Source organism: Lepus europaeus, chromosome 8 (genome assembly GCF_033115175.1).
Source record: "Lepus europaeus isolate LE1 chromosome 8, mLepTim1.pri, whole genome shotgun sequence".
NCBI lineage: Eukaryota > Metazoa > Chordata > Mammalia > Lagomorpha > Leporidae > Lepus > Lepus europaeus.
The window spans coordinates 88,913,262-88,932,820 of NC_084834.1; the positions used below are offsets into that span (position 1 = coordinate 88,913,262).

Genomic DNA, 19,559 nt, shown 5'->3' on the forward strand with positions numbered 1-19,559 from the left:
TCTCCACCGCTCTTCCTTCCTCTTGCTGTTCCATGGCCCCCGGGGTCCTCAGGACTCAGTTTAGTCTATCCTCTGTGACCAGCTGTTGCTGCAGCATGGACCCTGGTCTTCCCCCAGCAGTCATGGTGGACTTTATACAGATAACCCTCGTCCTCAGTGGCTGCTTTTCCTAGAACAGGAGTTTTAATCTATGCCCAGGGGCCAGTGTCTCTGTGGGCCCCTAGCTGACCTGCGCTGGTATCAGCCTCTTCCATGTTTTTATTTCTATACAGCTGAACAGACTGGACTGCCTGCTCCAGGACCCTATAGATGAGAAAGAAAAGGCAACCATTTTTTTTTTTTAAAGTAGCAACCTATTTTTAGCAGTTGTTTAGGTCCAAAGAGGGAAGAAAATCCAAAGCAAAAGTGAGTCTTACAAAAAGTCTCGCTTGTCCTGTTTCTGTGACAGTTCCAAGCCTCAGGTGGTTATCCACTCACACCAGCTAGAAACAATGATTTCAGAACCAGGGGTGGGGGAAGAGTCTCTCCTCCTGGGAGACACCACTTGGGAAGGCCTCCGCTTTCTTGCCTTAAGGTACCACAAACTGCAGAGTCGTCTCTGTGGTTTATTCTAAGCTTTGTCCTGCCCATTAGGGATCTGAAATACTTCCTAGGCCCAGTTTGAAGGTATTAGGCAATGACTGTGGGCAGTCCTCGTATTATTTTACATAGAACTTGTTTTCTCAAAGCGCTGTCCCTGTGGGCCTGAGTAATTGGGCTGGTGTGCTGTATTGTGTCTTGGAGATTAGAGCTGTTTTCTTCCACAAAGCCTTGATGCTACTGAAAGGAGACAGATTATCTCCAGCTGGTAACATCACATAAGAATTAAGCTACCATAATTAAGAAATGCGAGCAATTGTATGAATGAAAAGTAGCAGTTCTCTTAGCACCTGCAACAGAACTGTTACTAGGTTAAAAAATGTGTTCTTGAGCACGTGAAAATGTGCCACTTAGTCGCTGCCTGCCTTGCTGAAGGCATTGAAAATACTGTGTTCTGAAACGAGGGCCTTCCTCCCATTCCTGCCCTTTAGATTGTGGTTTCTCACGAGTATATTTTGGCCATGGCTCACCTCCCGGCCCTCATGCTGGCCAGAATTTCAGATAATTTTACAATGGTTACATTGCTTTTGTAAATAGCACTATCTTTTGGTTCATTTTGTCCCAATGGGTCAGGCTTATTCACCTGTATTTTGGACCGTATCAATTCCTGGTGGTTCTGATACTTGTAGAAATTGGTGTGTGTGCAGATAAGAAGACCGTAGCTAAGTGGCTTCTTTAAAACTCGTCTCTGGCTTGAAGGACTTTTGGGAGGGAATTAGATGTGTGTGAACCAGAGCCAACTCGAGTGCTGAAGCCTAGGTCTTCCTCCTAGAAGAGCACCCAGGCAATTCTTCTGTCCAGTGTAGGAATCCCTCCCAACACCTCCGGGCCAGAATAGAGACACTGTCCCCTCAGAAGGCATCCCATCCCCAAGCCTCCAAAGTCCTCAGCAGTGAGAGGGTGAGGTTGCTCATTACGCAGGCTGAGCATCACTACCAACTAAAAACTGATTCTGTAATTATTTTTAATTCCAAAGTATCATTATTATTCAAATATAAAATTTCACAGGGCATGTAGAGAATTGAGAAATCATATAGTCTGCAGTTGTCAATGTATTGTATTCTATCCACTAGGCTTTTTGGGCCCCTGGAGCAGCATGGCAATACCCATGGTTTCTTCCCTTCATACAGTGCAGTCAACTGTCATACTCACTGCCCCCACCTTGTCTCCAGGGTTACCACTGCTTTCATGATATGGATCCCAGATCTTTCAGCATTCTACTCGCTCTAGGGCAAACACACACACCAGTTTACCTGTGTCCCTCTGTAAACAGATACGCAGCCCTGGACATTACTGTAGATAAGATCTAAGCAGGACAGGGAGCTGACAAGTAGTCCGAGGCCCTCTCAGTTCTCCCAAGTCCCTGCCTATGTTGTTCCACTGTCACAGTATCAGGAACACGTTTTTGTCTTTGCCAGAGCGAGGCCCCTCAGCTTCAACATCGTTGATATTTGGGGCCAGCTCATTGCACTGGGTGCTGTCCTGTGCCTTGTGGGATGCTGCCCAGTGCTGGACTTCACCTACTACAAGCCAGTAGTGTGCTGCTCCTACCCCCTCCCCAGGCGCAACAACCACAAGCCTCCCCAGACATGGCCAGATGCCCCCAGGGGAGCAGAGTACTGCAGCCACTAGTCTTGACCACAGCAGCTACCGTTACAAGTCTTCTTGTTCATAACGCCGGATTCTTGGGGCAGGGATTTGGCACAGTGGTTAAGACATTGCTTTGGATGCCTGCATCCCATATCAGAGTCTCAGCTCTGCCCCGTTTCCAGCTTCCTTGGGAGGCTGCAGGTGATGGCTCAAGTAGTTCACTCCCTGCTACCCATGTGGGAGACCTAGAGTGAATCCCTAGCTCCTGATGTCAGCCTGGCCCAGCCCTAGCTGCTACAGGTTTTGGGGAGCAAATAGATTTGTCTCTCTGTCTTTGCCTTTCAAATAAGTAAAGTAAAACTGTACTTCTCACCAGTTTTTAAAGATATAAATATTCTCTCTGATCTGAGTGCAATTTGGCAGCAAATTACTACTTTTGAAGTCCTTCAGACTCTCAAATTATTTCTTCCTAGGCTCACTAAGCCTTAAGTTGCCACGATTGGACTTCATCATTTTTCCATTTACATTATCATCAAGACAGTGCATCCTAATTTTCTTAGAATCTTGGATGCTGAAAAATAGTCATGACCCTTGGAAATGCCTTGAAAAAGCTCAAGTTTTATTATTCTGGTCACAGGAATATAAAAGTTTTGATCTCAAAATTTTTGTGCATTGAGCAACCATCAGATGCGTTCTTCTCTCAACTCTTAAACAGAAAAGCTGTATTCAATTTTGGGAAATATTCAGAGCCTAATCAAAAGTACTCTCTGGAGTATACAAGTAGTAAAATCCCTTAAAGCACCACTGGCTGGCATCGGGTTTTGCTTTGCACTATCACAGAGCTGGAAATAGTTAGATTGTGTTGGCTCCTTTGATTTGGGATATACATTATGATGGATACTCCTTCCTCCCGTCAGCCTTGACAACTGTGAGTCGGGCAGCCCTCTCATTTCTTTCACGAGTTTTCTATTCCAGTCTGTTTTCCCTGTTTGGTGGCTGTGTTTGTGATTTAATTCTGTACAGATATTCAACACATATCCATAATAAATCGCCATGTGTTGCTGCATGTAGACATGCAAAAATTATGTGGTATCCGGATCACTGAATGATTTTGTTAAGTGATGCTTGTAACAAAAGTCAGCCCCCCAAAAAGTGAGCAGCTTTTTATTGGGGTTGCTGTGTACCTGCAGGAAGAAGAGGCGGGGTCAGAAGAGGATCACAACACAACACCAGACTTCACAGTCACGCTGATGACGGACTTCAGCGCACGCTGCTTTCTGGACCAATTTGAAGATGACGCCGACGGGTTCATTTCCCCAATGGATGATAAAATACCCTACAAAGGCAGCCAGGACACAGGGTTTTCAAACCTTCATGCAGCGTCAATGTAAGTGGTGGTGGTGGTGGTGATGAAACATTTCAATAAAAATTCTTAAGTACGAGGGCACTTTAAAATGCTCCTGGAAAATGGATTCAGCGTTAAGTTTATTCTGGTACAAAAGAATTTTGAAATCCACACAATTTTTATAATCCACTTTCTATAAACTTTTCAAAGACCACTTATATGCATAAACTTCAAATTGTACCAAAATATTTTTTCACCAAGTTTCTGAAGCTACTTCATATTGTCTCAATCTTTTTAATTAAAGAAATCAAGAAAACACAAGTGGCTTAACCTGGGGTGGAACAGTGATTTTTAAAAAAATTATGGCTCAGGTTTTGTGTGTGTGCGCGTGTGCATGTGTGCATGTATGTGTGTGTGTGTGTTTTAATCTGCCTCATCCCATGTTACTTGAAGGCAGCATCTGAGATCTGGCTTAAACCACCAGAAGGTCTCTGAAAATAGCACTGGGTAGCGCTCTCTGCACGGCTCATCATTGCACACACACTGAGCACAGATGTCATTACTTCCCTTCAAAGAGAAACATGACAAAGCGCCATGGGACTTCGCAAGCCCTGCGGAGCCAGCAGTAGCAGGAGCTGGCTCTGTTGTCCGCGCTTGGGCTTCCTGGAGCTAGTGCTGGCCCATTTCTGCTGACCCACAGCGCCCCCCAGAGCTTCTGCGTGGTGTTGTTTTCCCCGCTCCCCCTGTGGAGTTGTACGTGCATTACGTTTACTGCGGTTCAGATTCAATCTTGAATTTTTTTTTTCTTTCTCGCTCTCAGACCTGAGCTCTTGGAACACCTTCAGGAAATGAGAGAAGAGAAGAAGAGGATTCGAAAGAATCTCCGTGATTTTGAAGACAGTTTCTTCCGACAAAATGGAAGGTAGTGCATTTCTGCTTCCCTCTCTTCTGACTGGCAGATCCAGGGAAGGCCCCCAAAGGTGGGAACACTTCCGCTGCCTCCCCGTGACCTGGCCCTGGGCCCGTGCCTGGGGCTGCTGCGAGGTTGACTGTGAGAGGATGTGGTGGGTGTAGACCTCCAGGAGGCAGAACCCCCTGGACACCACCCAAGGCCGTGCAGGCTCAGCTAAGGGCTATAAGCTAAGCTGTCACATCAGATTCTCGTTTCAAATGAGCAGCCTGCAGCTCGGCTTCCAGTGACAGCGCTAGGGTTTTTTCTCAAGAAACTAGAGAGAAAATCGTACTGATTTTTATGCTCATTTTAAAAACAGGGATAGTGGCCAAGTTTGAGTGAAATATATATACAGGGGAAGCATTTATGAGTAAGATCGCTTGATTGACAGATTGCCTTTCTCCAGTGAGTTTTAAGGTCTAATGGAACCATCCTTATATAACATTATGCTGAAAAGTAGCCTTTTCTTGATAAGTGACTGTGCACAGACAGCCTCTCAGCACAAGCCCAAGGGTAGAACCCCAGATAGAGCCGAATCCTTAAATATGTATTCATTGGAAAGGCAGAGTGACAGCATGAGAACGAGAGACAGAGAGAGCAAGAGCTTCCTTCTGCTGGTTTATCCCCCAAATGGCCACAACAGCCAAGGCTGGGCCACGCCAAAGCCAAGAAGCCAGGAATTCAGTCCGGGTCTCCCACATAGGTGGTGAGGGCCTATGTACTTGAGCCCTCCTCTCCTGTCTCCCCAGGCTCACGAGCAGGAAGCTGGATCAGAAGCAGAGTAGGCAGGACTTGAACCAGCGCTCCAGTGTGGGAGGCCGGCGTCTCAAGCAGCGGCTTAACTGCTGCAGCATAGCACTGGCCCCAGCTGGAATCTCTTGCATTGGAATTAGATGTTGTCACTTTAAATTGGTCTTATTTTAGTCCCGATTATTTAAACTGTGACAGTATGGTTTTCCTGCAATGTCTTTTTATACTTCTAAAAGTACCATGAGAATTGACATTGGCATTTAAAATGTTGTATTCCAGTTTAGTTCAATTATCATACAAATTTATTTTTAGGATCTCTGATTTGCATCTGCCCTATAATTTTTTTAAAAGATTTATTTGAAAAAGAGAGAGGTAGAGAGAGAGAGGTCTTCCAGCTACTGGTTCACTCCCCAGTTGACTACAACGGCCGGAGCTGTACTGATCCGAAGCCAGGACCCAGGAGCTTCTTCCGGGTCTCCCATGCGGGTGCAGGGGCCCAAGAACTTGGGCCATCTTCTACTGCTTTCCCAGGCCATAGCAGAGAGCTGGATCGGAAGAGGAGCAGCCTGGACTAGAACTGGCACCCATATGGGATGCAGGCACTTCAGGCCAGGGGCGTTAACCCACTGTGCCACAACACTGGCCCCATCCTATAATGTTTTTCTTACACTTGTTTGCCTTTCATTCTCTGCACATTGCAGGCATGTAGGGCATATAAGTGTGCAGACAAATAATTACCCAAATAATACCTCAAAACACATCAGGACTGTTGTGATGTATTTCCTTCCAGTCTTCTTTCTAAGCATATTTTTGGTTTATCTTTTTATTTGCTATTATTGTCAAATTATGCACAGACATCCTATACAGGAAGAACTATATATAATTATGCACAAGTTTAAGGTAGAATGATGGAAATGGACCATCATGAAAGCTTAGAGCCATGAGGAACTTTGGCTAGCATAAACCCTGCTTCTACTGTTGAGTATCTGAAGAGAGTGAAGCCCCACAGGGCACACCTGGAACTGGTGCCTGATGTTCTGAGTCCTGGGCCTCTGCTCCCTACTGAGCAGCCACCTAGAACCCCTTTCTAGAACAAGGCAGGCAGGAATAAAGTCAGGTTAGATTTAGTTCTTTTGACAAATTAAGCTGTACAGTACTCCCCTTGCCACAGCTGCTCTTTAGCAATTAGAAATGGGGGCTGTTCTGTGGTGTAGAGGGTAAAGCTGCCACCTGCAGTGCAGGCATCCCAAATGGATGCTGGTTCAAGTCCCGGCTGTTCCACTTCCAATTCAGTTTCCTGCTAATGTGCCTGGGAAAGCAGAGGAAGATGGCCCAAGTGCTTGGACCCCTGCACCCATGGGAGAGACCTGGAGGAACCTGGCCAAGTCATGGCCATTTGGATAGAAGAGTTCTCTGTATCCACCTCCCCCCCACCCCGCCCTGTAACTCTGCCTTTCAAACAAATATTTACAAAAAAATAATTTAAAAAGGAAGCCTGGAGTTTGCATATCTGCCACATGCATTTGACAGGGACTTGATGCTGTGCAGCAGCAGGGAGCCTGGACAGACTCATGGTTTATAGAACGTGGCTGATAGCACGGCATTAAGTTGCTGTATAAATTATGGGAGATGGTGCTTATAAGGTACTTAGCACAGAGCGTCACCCATAGTAAGCTCGCTGTGAACATTCGTGCATGTAAAACTACTCTGCAAACCGTAAGGACTTCCGAACCAATTTTATAATGTGGCAGAACAGTAGCTGTTTTTGTAAAACCTGCAAATTGTATATATACTAGTTGCTAATTAGAACTGTAATGGTTTGCTAGAGGAGACAGATACAGTGGAAGAGAAGTAAGTATAAACTCAGGATGTATGGATGGGTACTCTTAATGTGAGTTCACCCGTAGCACGAGACAACCACTCTGCATTTGAGTCCAGCTATCATTCTCCAGGATGCCAGATAAACTCTAACATTCAGTCACAGGGTTCGTTCTTGGGGAGGTGTTTTTCACTGCTTATCTAAATCCAGCTCCGGGCCAGATGCCAGGTGCCACGGATTCTCCAGGTTGATAAACTGCAAAGTCTCCACGTGACAGCAATTTGTGTGATGAACATCTCTGAGACACAGAAAACGGCTCTCAGCCCCCTCTCCTCTGTTTCCATTAGAAACGTCCAGAAGGAAGACCGCATGCCCATGGCGGAAGAATACACCGAGTACAAGCACATCAAGGCAAAGCTGAGGCTCCTGGAGGTGCTCATCAGCAAGAGAGACGCGGATTCCAAGTCCATGTAAGCTCCAGCCTGGACACTGGGAGCTGGGCGGATACCGGCAGACCTCGGACCTGTTCCCCTGCACGCAGCCTCAGCGCGGGCCCTTCTGCTCTGGGCAGCTGGCGCCGGTACCCGTTCCAACACCCGCCTCCAGGGAAGACGACAACGTGGGCTGACTTAGGGATCTTGCCGTGGGAAAGCCATGACGCCTGCATGGACGGCCCGCCCAGCACCTGCCGTGAGCGCTCACAACTCCCAGACACAGACTATGTAGTGTCCTGCCCTGGCTAGCCGGGAAACACGAGACCAGTCTCTGTCCAACTGTGACAAAAACAAGCTCAGGACTTCTCCTCTGGGGAGCGGACTTGCTGTAGAGGTCCGTGTTCTCCTGGGACCCAGGCCGGCGCGGCCCTGCCTCCGAGCCCTCTTTGCTGCCTTGGCTGTCCTCGCCACCTTCCCGCAGAGCCGCGCCCTGCCTGCGCGCCTGTGCCCTGTTTTCCCTTCAGCTCTCAGGTAGCCACACCAGCCCAGGGGGTGGTGCAGTGAGCCCCTCGAGAGGGGTTTTCTTCAGGCCTTGCACGGCTGACCCAAAGCTTCCATCCCTAACTCAGCAGAGGCTCAGGGGAGTGCTGGGAGTCTCTGCAGAGCGCTCACTGCACCTGTCCCTCCCCTACTCTGACAGCAGGCGGCGCCGGTGTGCTGGGGCAGCACCAGCCAGAAACAGCCTCTGCGTGGAGGATCGTGGGAAAGAGGGAGCCTGTGTTCTCAGCCTCCCGAGGACCTACCTGAGGGTAACTTTCCAAAAAAGCAAACTTGCACTAAGATCCCCAAACTGCCACAGCCCTCAGAGCTCAGCCCAAGGCAGACCGTCAACCACACTACAAGAAGAAAATAAGTGTGTGGCCAGTTATGTTTCCAAGGGCCGTGTCACAAAGCTGTCTATATTAGACATTTTGCAGGGACCAGGGAACCCAAGACACTAAATCACTCATCTCCTCAGTGTGCTTGACGTCACTTTGTGATCTTGCCTGTCTGCCCTGAGCGAAGGGGGTTCAGGGCCGGCCGAAGTGCAGCCCAGGCATCTGCTCTGCCAGCCGCGGCGAGATGGTGCGTCAGCGGGCCGTGCCTTCTGCAGAGTGCCGCGGGGGAGCCTGGGTGTGCAGGCCCTCCTATACGTTTGCAGAGTTGCCTTCTTAAAGGGTACAGTTTTGTTCTCATGAAAGGAAGACAGAACGTAAGCCAGTTGTCAGGTTTTAAAAACGGATCATGAGCGCCTGCTGAGACTAGATGTGTAGCCCCATTTTTCAGTGCTCATGTGAGGTGACGGTTCTCCTCCGTCTATTGAAAAGTGTGTAATAGGCTGTGGGGGAAAACCAAGCCTTTAGGTTTGCTCTCAACACTGACCAGATGGGGGCAGCGAAGTGCCGCGGTCAGTTAAGCTGCTGCTTGAGATGCTTGTATCCCATGTCAGAGTACCTGGTTCAAGTCCTGGCTGCTGCGCTTCTGATCCCACTTCTGCAAATGCACCTGGCAGGCAGCTGATAATGACCCAGGTATGGGTTCTTGCCACCCACATGGGAGACCCAACTGTACTTTCTGGCTTTGACCTAGCCTAGCCCCAGCTGTTGCAGGCAGTTGGGGAGTGAGCCAGCGATGGAAGCCCTGTCTCTCCCTCTTCTCACTCTGCCTTTCAAATAAATAAATCAAGAAAGAAGCATAAGCTATATGTTGGAAGTGCCCTGGTTTCAACCCACACACTTAAAGACGGTACGTAACCTTCAAACATAAATGTATATGAAAATAGTTTGGTATTCTTTGTTTACATTGCAGATCGCTATAATTTCAAGGAATTCTATTATAAATAAAATGATGCACTTTAGGATGTCTTCTATTTTTGAAATCTAAACATGAATCATTCACATGACCAAAAATTGTATTTTTAAGAGAAATCCATGTCATCCATCCTTCTACAGTAATTCTCTTAAATAAGCTAGGATAGAAATCATTACCAGTTAACTTTGAAAGCACATCAGTTTTAAGAGTATGGTTTTGAAAAAACATGCTACACTGTTTGTTGTAAAAGCTGTATATAAATGAGAAGCTACTAAGTGTTTTGAAATCTGTTGTTGCTGCCAAAATTAACTTACCTAAGTATATATTCAGGAATCCCCATTCAAATTTGTATGATTCAATAAAAGCAAGCACCAGTTACAGTGAGCTGAGCTGTGTACAGCATGTTCCGTTTTCCTTTGCAATCTCTAACCCTTAGTCTTGATGGTGTGGAGCCCCTATTCAGCAGAGGAAAGCCCTGTTTATACCAGATCCCATTGCAGCCGTGGCCGTCTGTGCTTTCTAGCTCTGCCAGTGATGCAGAGGCAAATTTGTTTCCCCAGCAACCGTGTCTGCAGCGCAGGTTGTCCAGGCAGTGCCTTCATTGGCTTTACACAGAAGAGACCTGGGGTTTTTCCCATGCCCTCTTGACGACGTGTTTGTGTGTGTGATAGCATATGCCAACAAAATAAGTGTCGAGGGTCGTTTCATAAGAAGATGAAGTGGAGGAAGAGTAAACTTGGCTGTATGAGCTTAAGTACCAGAGGTGGCAAAGGTCTGCAGTCTCCATATGCACTTGCTTTGATGGTGGTCCGTCTCCACAGTAAACATCAGCACAGCTGTTCCTGTAAAGTCTCATGGCACTACTGCATTTCGTGTTTGAATCGTTTAGTTTAGATTCCACTGTCAAAGACGTGTGGGAGCAAGGTTTAGGATAAGGGCCTGCTTAGACATTTTTCAGGAAAACACACGTTCGTCCTTGTTGGGAGAAGACGATGGACGCGGGTGTGATCTCAGCCCCTCCTCCCCCCCCCCCCCCAATTCAGGGAAAATTTCCACGGAAGACCGAATCGCCTTTCAGACTGGAGAATTTATTTATTTTAGATATCTAGTTAGAACGCATCGTGAGCACTACAGCTTCCCACTGATTGCCAGTTTCAAGTTCAGAGATTATCCTTCATGGCCTCGGTAGGGGTCAGGGGACGTGGCCATTTGTCACCCCACTGTGATTTTTGCTGTGTCTCATTCTGCTGCAATATTTGTGTGCAGGAGATGAGCCTCGCTCTGGGCCTGTCTGCTCCCAAGTGTGACATTTCTCGCCCCCCGACAAACACCTTTGGGCTGTGCTTATGTCAGGAAGATTACACCAGGGGGTCCTGGAGCCAGCTGTCTTGGAGGCCCTGAAGGCTGAGCATTTGTGAAGGTGGCCGAGCTTGGACTTTCTTAGATGAATATTGAGGTTTTTTTTTTTTATCGGAATGAAGGTTTGGCCACGATGCCAATTAAATTGGCTCTGTCTGGGGGATTGGCTAGTTTGCAGAAGACAAAATTGGGCCCAGAGCCTAGATTTACAAAGAAAAAAAACATCAAATTTTAACTGGGTTTTTCTTCTTCTTAGAGATTTAAAATCTGGTAAGATGCCATTCTTCTTAAAGGTAGCGACACTTTTCTACTTTTGATGGTACATGTAGAGTTGAATGCCAGAAACTATTAAGCGCTTTGTGAAGAGCTGGTGATGGTCTCTTTTGCTTCCAAAAGTCCTAGATTTCCTCCTGGGTGGGGAGAGGCAGCTGCTGCCCTGAGACCAGTGCCTTTGAAGTTCCTTTTCCATATCCACGCAGTGCGACCAATGGGAAGGCCCGGAACTGTGTGTACGCTACCACGGTGAGGCTGTTTCCCATCTGAAGCCCACGTGGAGGGCAGAATCCAGTATGTGCTTTCCTTTCCTGCATGGATTCAGTTTTCAGCTCGACTCTCGAAATGGACTAAGGTGTAGCACATTTTGTGAAACAATTGGCCCAACGTGGTTTCTTAATTTTTACTTATTCAAGGTGTGCACACTGGCACTACTACAGATGATGGCTGCCAGGGCATGTGCCAAGCAAGAGCGATACACACGTCGGGCACTGCACGGGCGCACTGGCCACTTTCCCCACAGAGCGGGTGCCCGCAGGGCCATCTGTGCGCTTTGCCATGGTCCTTCGTGATGGCTGCGAGTACACGGGCTGAGAGAACCGCAGATGGCCCAGATGTGCATGGAAGAGGCAAGTCTGTACGTTCACAGCTTCCTGTTCTGCAGAGTTCTGGCTTTGCCTGGAATGCAGCCAGTCACGGTCATGTGCGTGGCTAAAGCATTCTACTTGGCAGATCTGATGCTCTGTCTGAAAGCACGTATGACGCCATGAAAATCCCCAGGGATGGACAAAACTTCAGCAAATAATTTGGGCTTAGAACAATGTTTACATGACATGTAAACAGAGAGCATTTGAAATCAACATTGTCCTTTTTTTAAAATGTAAGCTGAATGAAAAATGTTATGTGCATTTTAGTACATGACTGTATTTTGTATAAGCAAATAAAATATTTTTACTGGTGGACATTCGGACATTTTTGACAGCGTCAGAACTGTACGACTGAGCTGCCTGTCTGCGTGGAGTCTGACCTTCCCTTGAAGGGGTCCAGCGGCTGCCTCCTGGGCACCCCTCGGAAGCCGCGTGAGGATCGTGTGTGTGGTTCTGTCTCCAGGGAGAGCACTGGAAGGTGAAACAGGCTGGCTACAAGTTAGCCATGGCTGCCTGGTGACAAGGACAAGCGCCTGGGCTCCGTGCTCAGCTGCCTTTAAAACGATGTATTAGAGAGGTACAGAAACAAGAAATCTTTTTGTTTTTTCTTCAAAAAGTGCATTTCAAAGGCTATGAGGCCATTGTAGGTCAACAGGTTACTCTTAACTATTCTGAAACTAAGAAGGCCACCAGAAAATGGAGACTTCTGCCGCATTGTGTGTTGCAGGCTGGGCACAGTGCTACAAACCTACCAGGTGCACCCTCACCCAAGATTTGAACAGCTTGAGACTGGGCAGTAGGAGCCCTGTGCCCCCCCCTCAACAGGGGAACACAATGCCTCCACGGTGGGGAGGCCTGCGGGTGTCCTTCAAACTGCCTGTGATACACAAAGGGATTTCAAAACCTTCATGAGGAATTGAGTTAACTTCATTTTGATACAGAAATGTTTGAAATCCATGCATAGTTTTTTGTGTGTGTGTTTTTTTAGTAATACATATTTTCCATGAACTTTTTAAAGTATCTTCATAATTCCCTTAAGTGACAAAAGTAAACACTAAAAATATACTAACCCCTGGGGGCCAGGCATTGGATGCAACAGTTCAGACGCTCCTTGGAGGGGCCGGTGCTGTGAGGTAGCAGGTAAAGCTGCTGCCTGCAGTGCAGGCATCCCATATGGGTGCCATTTCAAGTCCTGGCTGCTCCACTTCCATCCAGCTCTCTGCTATGACCTGGGAAAGCAGTAAAGGATAGCCTAAGTTCTTGGGCCCCTGCACCCATGTGGGAGACCCAGAGGAAACTCCTGGCCCCTGAATCGGCACAGCTCTGGCCATTGTAGCCCTTAGGGGAGTGAACCAGCAGATGGAAGACCTCCCTCCCTCCCTCCCTCTCTGCCTCTCTGCCTCTCTGTGGCTCTTTCAAATAAGTAAATCTTTAAAAAAAAAAAAAAAAGACACTCCTTGGGATACACACATTCCCATATTGGAATCCTGGGTTTGAGTCCCAGCTACTCCACTTCCCATGCAGATTCTTGCTATTACATATCCTGGGAAGCAGTGGATGGCTCAAGTACTTGAGTCTCTGCCACCTACCTGGGATACCCAGACTGTGTTCCTGGCTCCTGGCTTCAGCCTGGCCGAGTCCAGGTGTTTTAGGCATTTGGGAAGTGAACTAGTAGATAGAAAATCTTTGTCTCTATGATGGCCTCACCCAGATTGGGGCACACAGGCCAGGGAGTGCAAAGAGGAGGAAACAGTTTCTGGAAGGGGACTCAATCTTCCAGGACAAAGCCCGCTGAGTTATCTCTAAGATGGGTCAGCTCGCCACAGTTATATATTAACAGGATTTCACATTTGGTAAAAGTCAAAATGCCTAAATGCATTTTATATAGTCTTGGCTGGCCGGGAGGCCACTGGGATTTGGCAGGAGCTGGGGCGTTGATGGCTTTTCACCTTTCCTCTCCAGCAACAAGGCTTCTGCCGTGAGGGTGGCTCCATCTTGTGCTGCAGCTGCCTGGGAACAAGAGCCAGTGCACACAGGAAGAACCAAGTCTCTTAAGACTGCCTTGGGTCACTGGACCCGAGCTGGGCCTGCATGCACACACATTACCTGTTACTGTAATCTCTGGAACCTTTTAAGTGTCTGCATGGTTCCTGTACTTTGTCTAAAGCAATTCCAAGATGCACAGAAATCCTTGCCCTGCTTCTGTGTTCAGGAGCTTTGAGTACTTCCTGGTAAGACGCTTTGAGACACTGATTTTTCTGTGACTGTCACTTTCAAAGAATTTACAATGACTGAAAAAGATAAGGGGCGGAGGGGAGAGTGAAAGCAGCACAAAGCAGTGCTTCCCCACCTTCAGTGTGCCTGGGAATGGCTCGGCACTGCCTGTCTAACCAGCTGCCGGCTGCTGCCATGCTGCTCGACCAGGGACTTCTCTGTAGAGGAAGAGGGCAGGCGTTTGGCGCAGGGGCTTATGTGGGATGCCCATGGGAGTCCCTGGTTTGAGTCCTGGCTACTCTGCTTTTTTATTTTTATTTATATTTTTAAGACTTTGTCAAAAACTTTGACAGATAGTTAGACAATGAGAGACAGAGACAGAGGGAAAGGTCTTCCTTCCGTTTGTTCACCCCCCCAAATGGCCACTACGGCCAGAGCTACACCGATCCGAAGCCAGGAACCAGGTGCTTCCTCCTGGTCTCCCATGTGGGTGCACGTGCCCGAGCACTTGGGCCATCCTCCACTGCCTTCTCGGGCCACAGCAGAGAGCTGGACTGGAAGAGGAGCAACCAGGACTAGAACCCTGGGCCCATATGGGATGCCAGTGCGGCAGGCAAAAGATTAACTAAGTGAGCCACAGCGCCGGCCCCAGCTACACTGCTTCTAATCCAGCTTCCTGCTTACATGCACCCTAGGAGGCAGCAGATGATGGCTGAAGTTCACGGGTTCTTGCCACTCGCAGGAGAGACCAAGATGGAGTTATGGGCTCCTGGCTTTGGCCTGGCTCACCTCTGGCTGTTGCAGGCATTTAGGGAGTGAACCAGCAGATGGAAAATCTCTGTCTCTGCCTTTCAAATCAAATGAAAATAAAGAAAAACTCAAGTGCAGGGGGAAGACTGCATCCTGGGTATTTGTGGAGCAGCTCCACTAATGAATTCAAAATCCTGAGCTAGCACCCACAGAGGCAAATACCAGAGGACACGGAGGCCACCCTGTAGGAAGATGGCTCAGCTACACCAACTGGGAAGATGGCTCAGCTACACCAACTGGGCATATCACGTATCCCCCCAAAGTCTGTTTCCTTATCTGAAAAAACAGGCACACTCATAGAACCTACCTTACTGGGTCATTATGGGAGCTCACTTGGATGACTACAAGGTAGCCCAAGCAGCCACACAGTAAGTCCTTGCTGGCTGATGCTATGGGGCTGGTTCCTATTATGAGGGCTGAGGCAGATTCTGTCTGTCTTGTAGTCCAGCAGCTCCTTTTGGAATCCCTATAAAAAAAGAATTGTATTTCCTGGCGTCATTTCTCCCACCAGCGTTCTCTGATTCCTTGTTTGAAGTTAGAGAATACGCCTGCAAGCACAAGCTCCAGGACGAGCAGGGTCTCATGGGAACATCATCATTTTGGGGAAGAGAGAAACTGAACTGTAATATTACTGGTCTCAAGGAAAACACAAATGGGCTGGCATTGTGGCATAGCGGATGAAGCGGCCACTTGCAGCACCAGCATTTGAGTCCTGGCTGCTACACTTCCAACACAACTCCCTGCTAATGTGTTGAGGAGGGGAGGTGGCGCTTGGCATTGTAGGTTAAGTATCTGCCTGCAGTGCTGGCATCCCATATGGGCATGGGTTCAAGTCCCTGCTGCTCCTCTTCTGATCCAGCTCTCTGCTGTGGCCTGGGAAAGCAGTAGAAGGTGGCCCACGTCCTTGGGCCCCTGTACCCACATGGGAGACTCAGAAGAAACTCCTGGCTCCTGGTTTTAGAATGGTACAGCTCCGGCCATTGTGGCCATTTGGGGAGTGAACCAGTGGATGGAAACCTCTCTCTCTCCCCCCCCCTCTCTCTGCCTCTGTTTCACTCTGCATGTCAAATAAATAAATAAATCTTAAACAAAAAAATCTGGGAAGGCAGCAAAAGATGACCCAAGTACTTGGGCCCCTGCCACCCACATGGGAGATGCAGATGGAGTTCCTGGCTCCTGACTTCAGCCTAGCATAGCCCTGGCTGTTCTGGGCATTTATGGGGTGAACTAGTGGATAGAAAACCTGTTTCTCTCCCTCCTTGTTATTTTGCTCTTCAAATAAGCAAGCAAATAATAAATCCTAAAAAAAAAAAAAGACAACCATACCAAAAACCTGTGTGCTGCTTTCTCTGAAAGATCAATGCTTGCTAAAAGCCTCCCCTTATTATTATTATTTTTTTTTGACAGGCAGAGTGGACAGTGAGAGAGAGACAGAGAGAAAGGTCTTCCTTTTGCCGTTGGTTCACCCTCCAATGGCTGCCGCGGTAGGCGCGCTGCGGCTGGTGCACTGCGCGGATCCGATGGCAGGAGCCAGGTACTTCTCCTGGTCTCCCATGGGGTGCAGGACCCAAGCACTTGGGCCATCCTCCACTGCACTCCCGGGCCACAGCAGAGAGCTGGCCTGGAAGAGGGGAAAGCCTCCCCTTATGCAAGAGGGCAAACCTCTCAAAGTCTGCTTTTCCCCCAAATATTTTGGACACCCAGGTCTGCTCAGAGATGTTAAAATAATGAACTGAAAAGACAGCCAAGACCAGTTTGGAAATCCTGTGTTCTGGGAATGACAGAACAGAATAACCTTTGGGTGATTTCCAGGTCACTTAAATGCCCCGCAGTTTCTATCTTGGGGTGTGTTTTTAACAAAAACTAAATGTGCCCTCAAGGAGGGGAACTGCCCCTGATGCTGGCAAGCTTCTAATCATCCTACTGAATTTTGTCAACACCCATGGCCAAGGCTGAGACCCAGGACCCTGCACGCCCTCATCACCCCGACTGAAGGTGCCACTGTTCAAGCCAGCAATAGGGCAAGCTTTGAAGGTCAAACTTTACCACCTCATTGAATGAGGCTTTGCCCTCTCCACCCCCAACAAAAATTCAGAAATGCCAGGCCTCCCCCTCCAGGGACTTGAACTTGAGAGTCCTTGACACTGGTTCACAAAATCTGAGTTCCTGAGACTACCCAGGCATGGAAGGTCAAGATACTCCTGTGTAACAGTAAGCTCTGGCTGGGACCATGGGCCAGGCCCTGGCTGGCTCAGGCAACGTTTGCCCTCAGATCTCTGGCCTGCCAGGACCTGCTGAGATAAGGGGTTATTTCCAAAGCTGTGCCTTCTCTTTTGCTCCTGATGCTAGAGGTGACCCTGAAGACTGATCTGGTTGTGTGTGGCTCCATCTGAGGACTGCGTTCTTAATTCTTACTAAGTTTCTCAGGAAGTTGCACAGCACGCAGAACCAAATCAATACTTATCATAGAGTGTATCTAACTCCCATGGGATTAGGCTGAGGCAAATTCGCTTTTCAAAGATTTGAGACCATGAGATCGTGCTTGTTGCCAAGCCTCCAGCTGTTCGGGGTAGGGAGGCGGGGAGGGGTCCAGCCACTGGGGCAGGGAGGCGGGGGAGGGGTCCAGCCACTTGGGGCAGGGAGGTGGGGGAGGGTAGCCAACATCTGAACTCCTTTTCTGGGAATTACACACAGACTAAGGAATACGTAGTTCATTCCATTGTAAGGAAATCACCACAGGCTAACGCATAGGAGAGTCTTACCAATACACAGCCCAGGCATCTACGCACACTCGGGGGGACACCTCTCCCAGCTCCTTGTCCTGCTCTCTCACTCGGCAAGTGAAGAGCATTCCAGATAGGACCCTCAATCCTACACTGCCTCGCTGTGGGCAGGCAGCCCCTACCTGCATCTGAGCCAGTCTGGGGTAGCATCCCAAAGCAGAGTCAGAGATCATCAGTTGCCGCCCCCTCCACAGGGCTCTGCTCTCTTGGGGTTGGTTCGTCCTTTACCAAAATCCTCCCTGGGCAAGGCACAGAAGGTTCTGGTTCACTTCTAACTGGGGAACCCCCCTCAGTCCAATCCATGGGAGAATTTTTACCTTTCTGAAGACACAGGCCCTGCTCTCTTCATCTTCTTATCACCCCAAGCTCTAGCTCTGCTTTGTGCGAGCCAGTTCCCCCAGTGAAAGGCTGGAAGTGAAGCTCAATAGCTCCCAACAATGCTCTACAAGTGCATCTCAAAAATGGAGATACTCACAGACCAGTAAGACTCAAAGCCAAGCAACCTCTGCCACACATAAAGTGATTAAAAGCAACAGGGGGCCGGCGCCGTGGCTCACTTGGCTAATCCTCTGCCTGCGGCGCTGGCACCCCAGGTTCTAGTCCCAGCTGGGGCGCTGGGTTCTAGTCCTGGTTGCTCCTCTTCCAGTCCAGCTCTCTGCTGTGGCCCGGGAAGGCAGTGGAGGATGGCCCAAGTGCTTGGGCACCTGCACCCGCATGGGAGACCAGGAGGAAGTACCCAGCTCCTGGCTTCGGATTGGCGTAGCACTGGCCATAGTGGCCATTTGGGGAGTGAACCAACAGAAGGAAGACCTTTCTCTCTGTCTCTGTCTCTAACTCTGTCAAATAAGAAGAAAAAAAAAGCAACATGGGTCACAAGGCCTTGGATGTTTTAGAGACTTAATAACTGCTTTAAAATTTGCTTGCTTCTTTTTTTTTTTTTTTTTTTTGACAGGCAGAGTGGACAGTGAGAGAGAAGAGACAGAGAAAGGTCTTCCTTTTTGCTGTTGGTTCACTCTCCAATGGCTGCTGTGGCCAGTGCAGGGCCCAAGTACTTGGGCCATCCTCCACTGCACTCCCGGGCCACAGCAGAGAGCTGGCCTGGAAGAGGGGCAACTGGGACAGAATCCGGTGCCCCGACCAGGACTAGAACCCAGTGTGCAGGTGCCGCAAGGCAGAGGATTAGCCTATTGAGCTACGGCGCCGGCTGCTTGCTTCATTTTAAGAGTAAATGAAAACTTGACAACATGCACGTATTTTGCTCAAATACGATTCTCCAAATTAGCATGGGTTTTATTTAAATTATTTGCTTTTTCTCCTATGCTTAACTCATAGTACTCTATTCAACGGGTTTTCCCACAAATCTGTTTTGCTGTTCTGTCTTACTGGCTCCCCTCAACACATTTCCACATCTATCCATCTATCATCCAGTTAGCTATTGTACTATGAATTCCAAACTATGGTTCGGGGAGAAATTAACAGATACAAAGCTCCCCCCAGGAACACCTGCCAGATGATGCAGAATTCAGTGAAAAACTCTAAGGCTTCTATTCCCTTCTTAGAGATTCATGAAGTTGTCTAATAGGTCTTATAATAAAGTTTAATTTTCTTTAACCCAGAGACAACATAAATAAATGCAGACCTGTTTCCTCCTCATCCAGGTGTTTCCCGAGGGAAACTGCATTTTGCCAACCAATGAGGTCTCAAGATCCACTTACTCCTGCTTCTGAGAACTCGGAGCCCCTGCTGAGAAAGGCCCCACACCACTGCGGGGTGGGGTGGGGAGTGGACCAGGGCAGGACCTTCTGCACTCCCAGCTCTGGCAGGAGGCAGCCTTTGCCCAGAGACCCCTTGAATGCTTGCTGAGCTATGTGCATTGTGGGATCCTGGATCAGATCTTGGAAAAAGACAGGAGTGGAAAAACCGGGTAAAATCCAAATCAAGTCCAGAGTTACCAGTCATTTCCCAATCTTGGCTGCTTGGTTTGGATAAATGTGCCACGGTGATAATAAGACATCAACATTAGTGGAGGCTGAGGGAGGGATATGAAAAGTATAATATCTTTGTTCCTTTTCTACAAATCTAGAGTTATTCAA

At 48.3% G+C, this 19,559-nt stretch overlaps 1 protein-coding gene across 5 annotated transcripts in view; it reads left to right on the forward strand.

The window, feature by feature from the left end:
- The window catches only part of FAM13A (family with sequence similarity 13 member A), a 359,592-nt gene extending 349,828 nt beyond the window's left edge, over window positions 1-9,764 (forward strand). For all 5 annotated transcript variants that reach the window (XM_062199865.1, XM_062199863.1, XM_062199866.1 and 2 more), the window contains 3 exons: window positions 3,420-3,616; window positions 4,395-4,496; window positions 7,443-9,764. In XM_062199865.1, coding sequence (XP_062055849.1) covers window positions 3,420-3,616; window positions 4,395-4,496; window positions 7,443-7,569 — 426 coding nt within the window. In that variant the 3' untranslated portion in view covers window positions 7,570-9,764. The remainder of the gene's footprint in view (window positions 1-3,419; window positions 3,617-4,394; window positions 4,497-7,442) is intronic.
- Window positions 9,765-19,559: the final 9,795 nt, after the last annotated feature.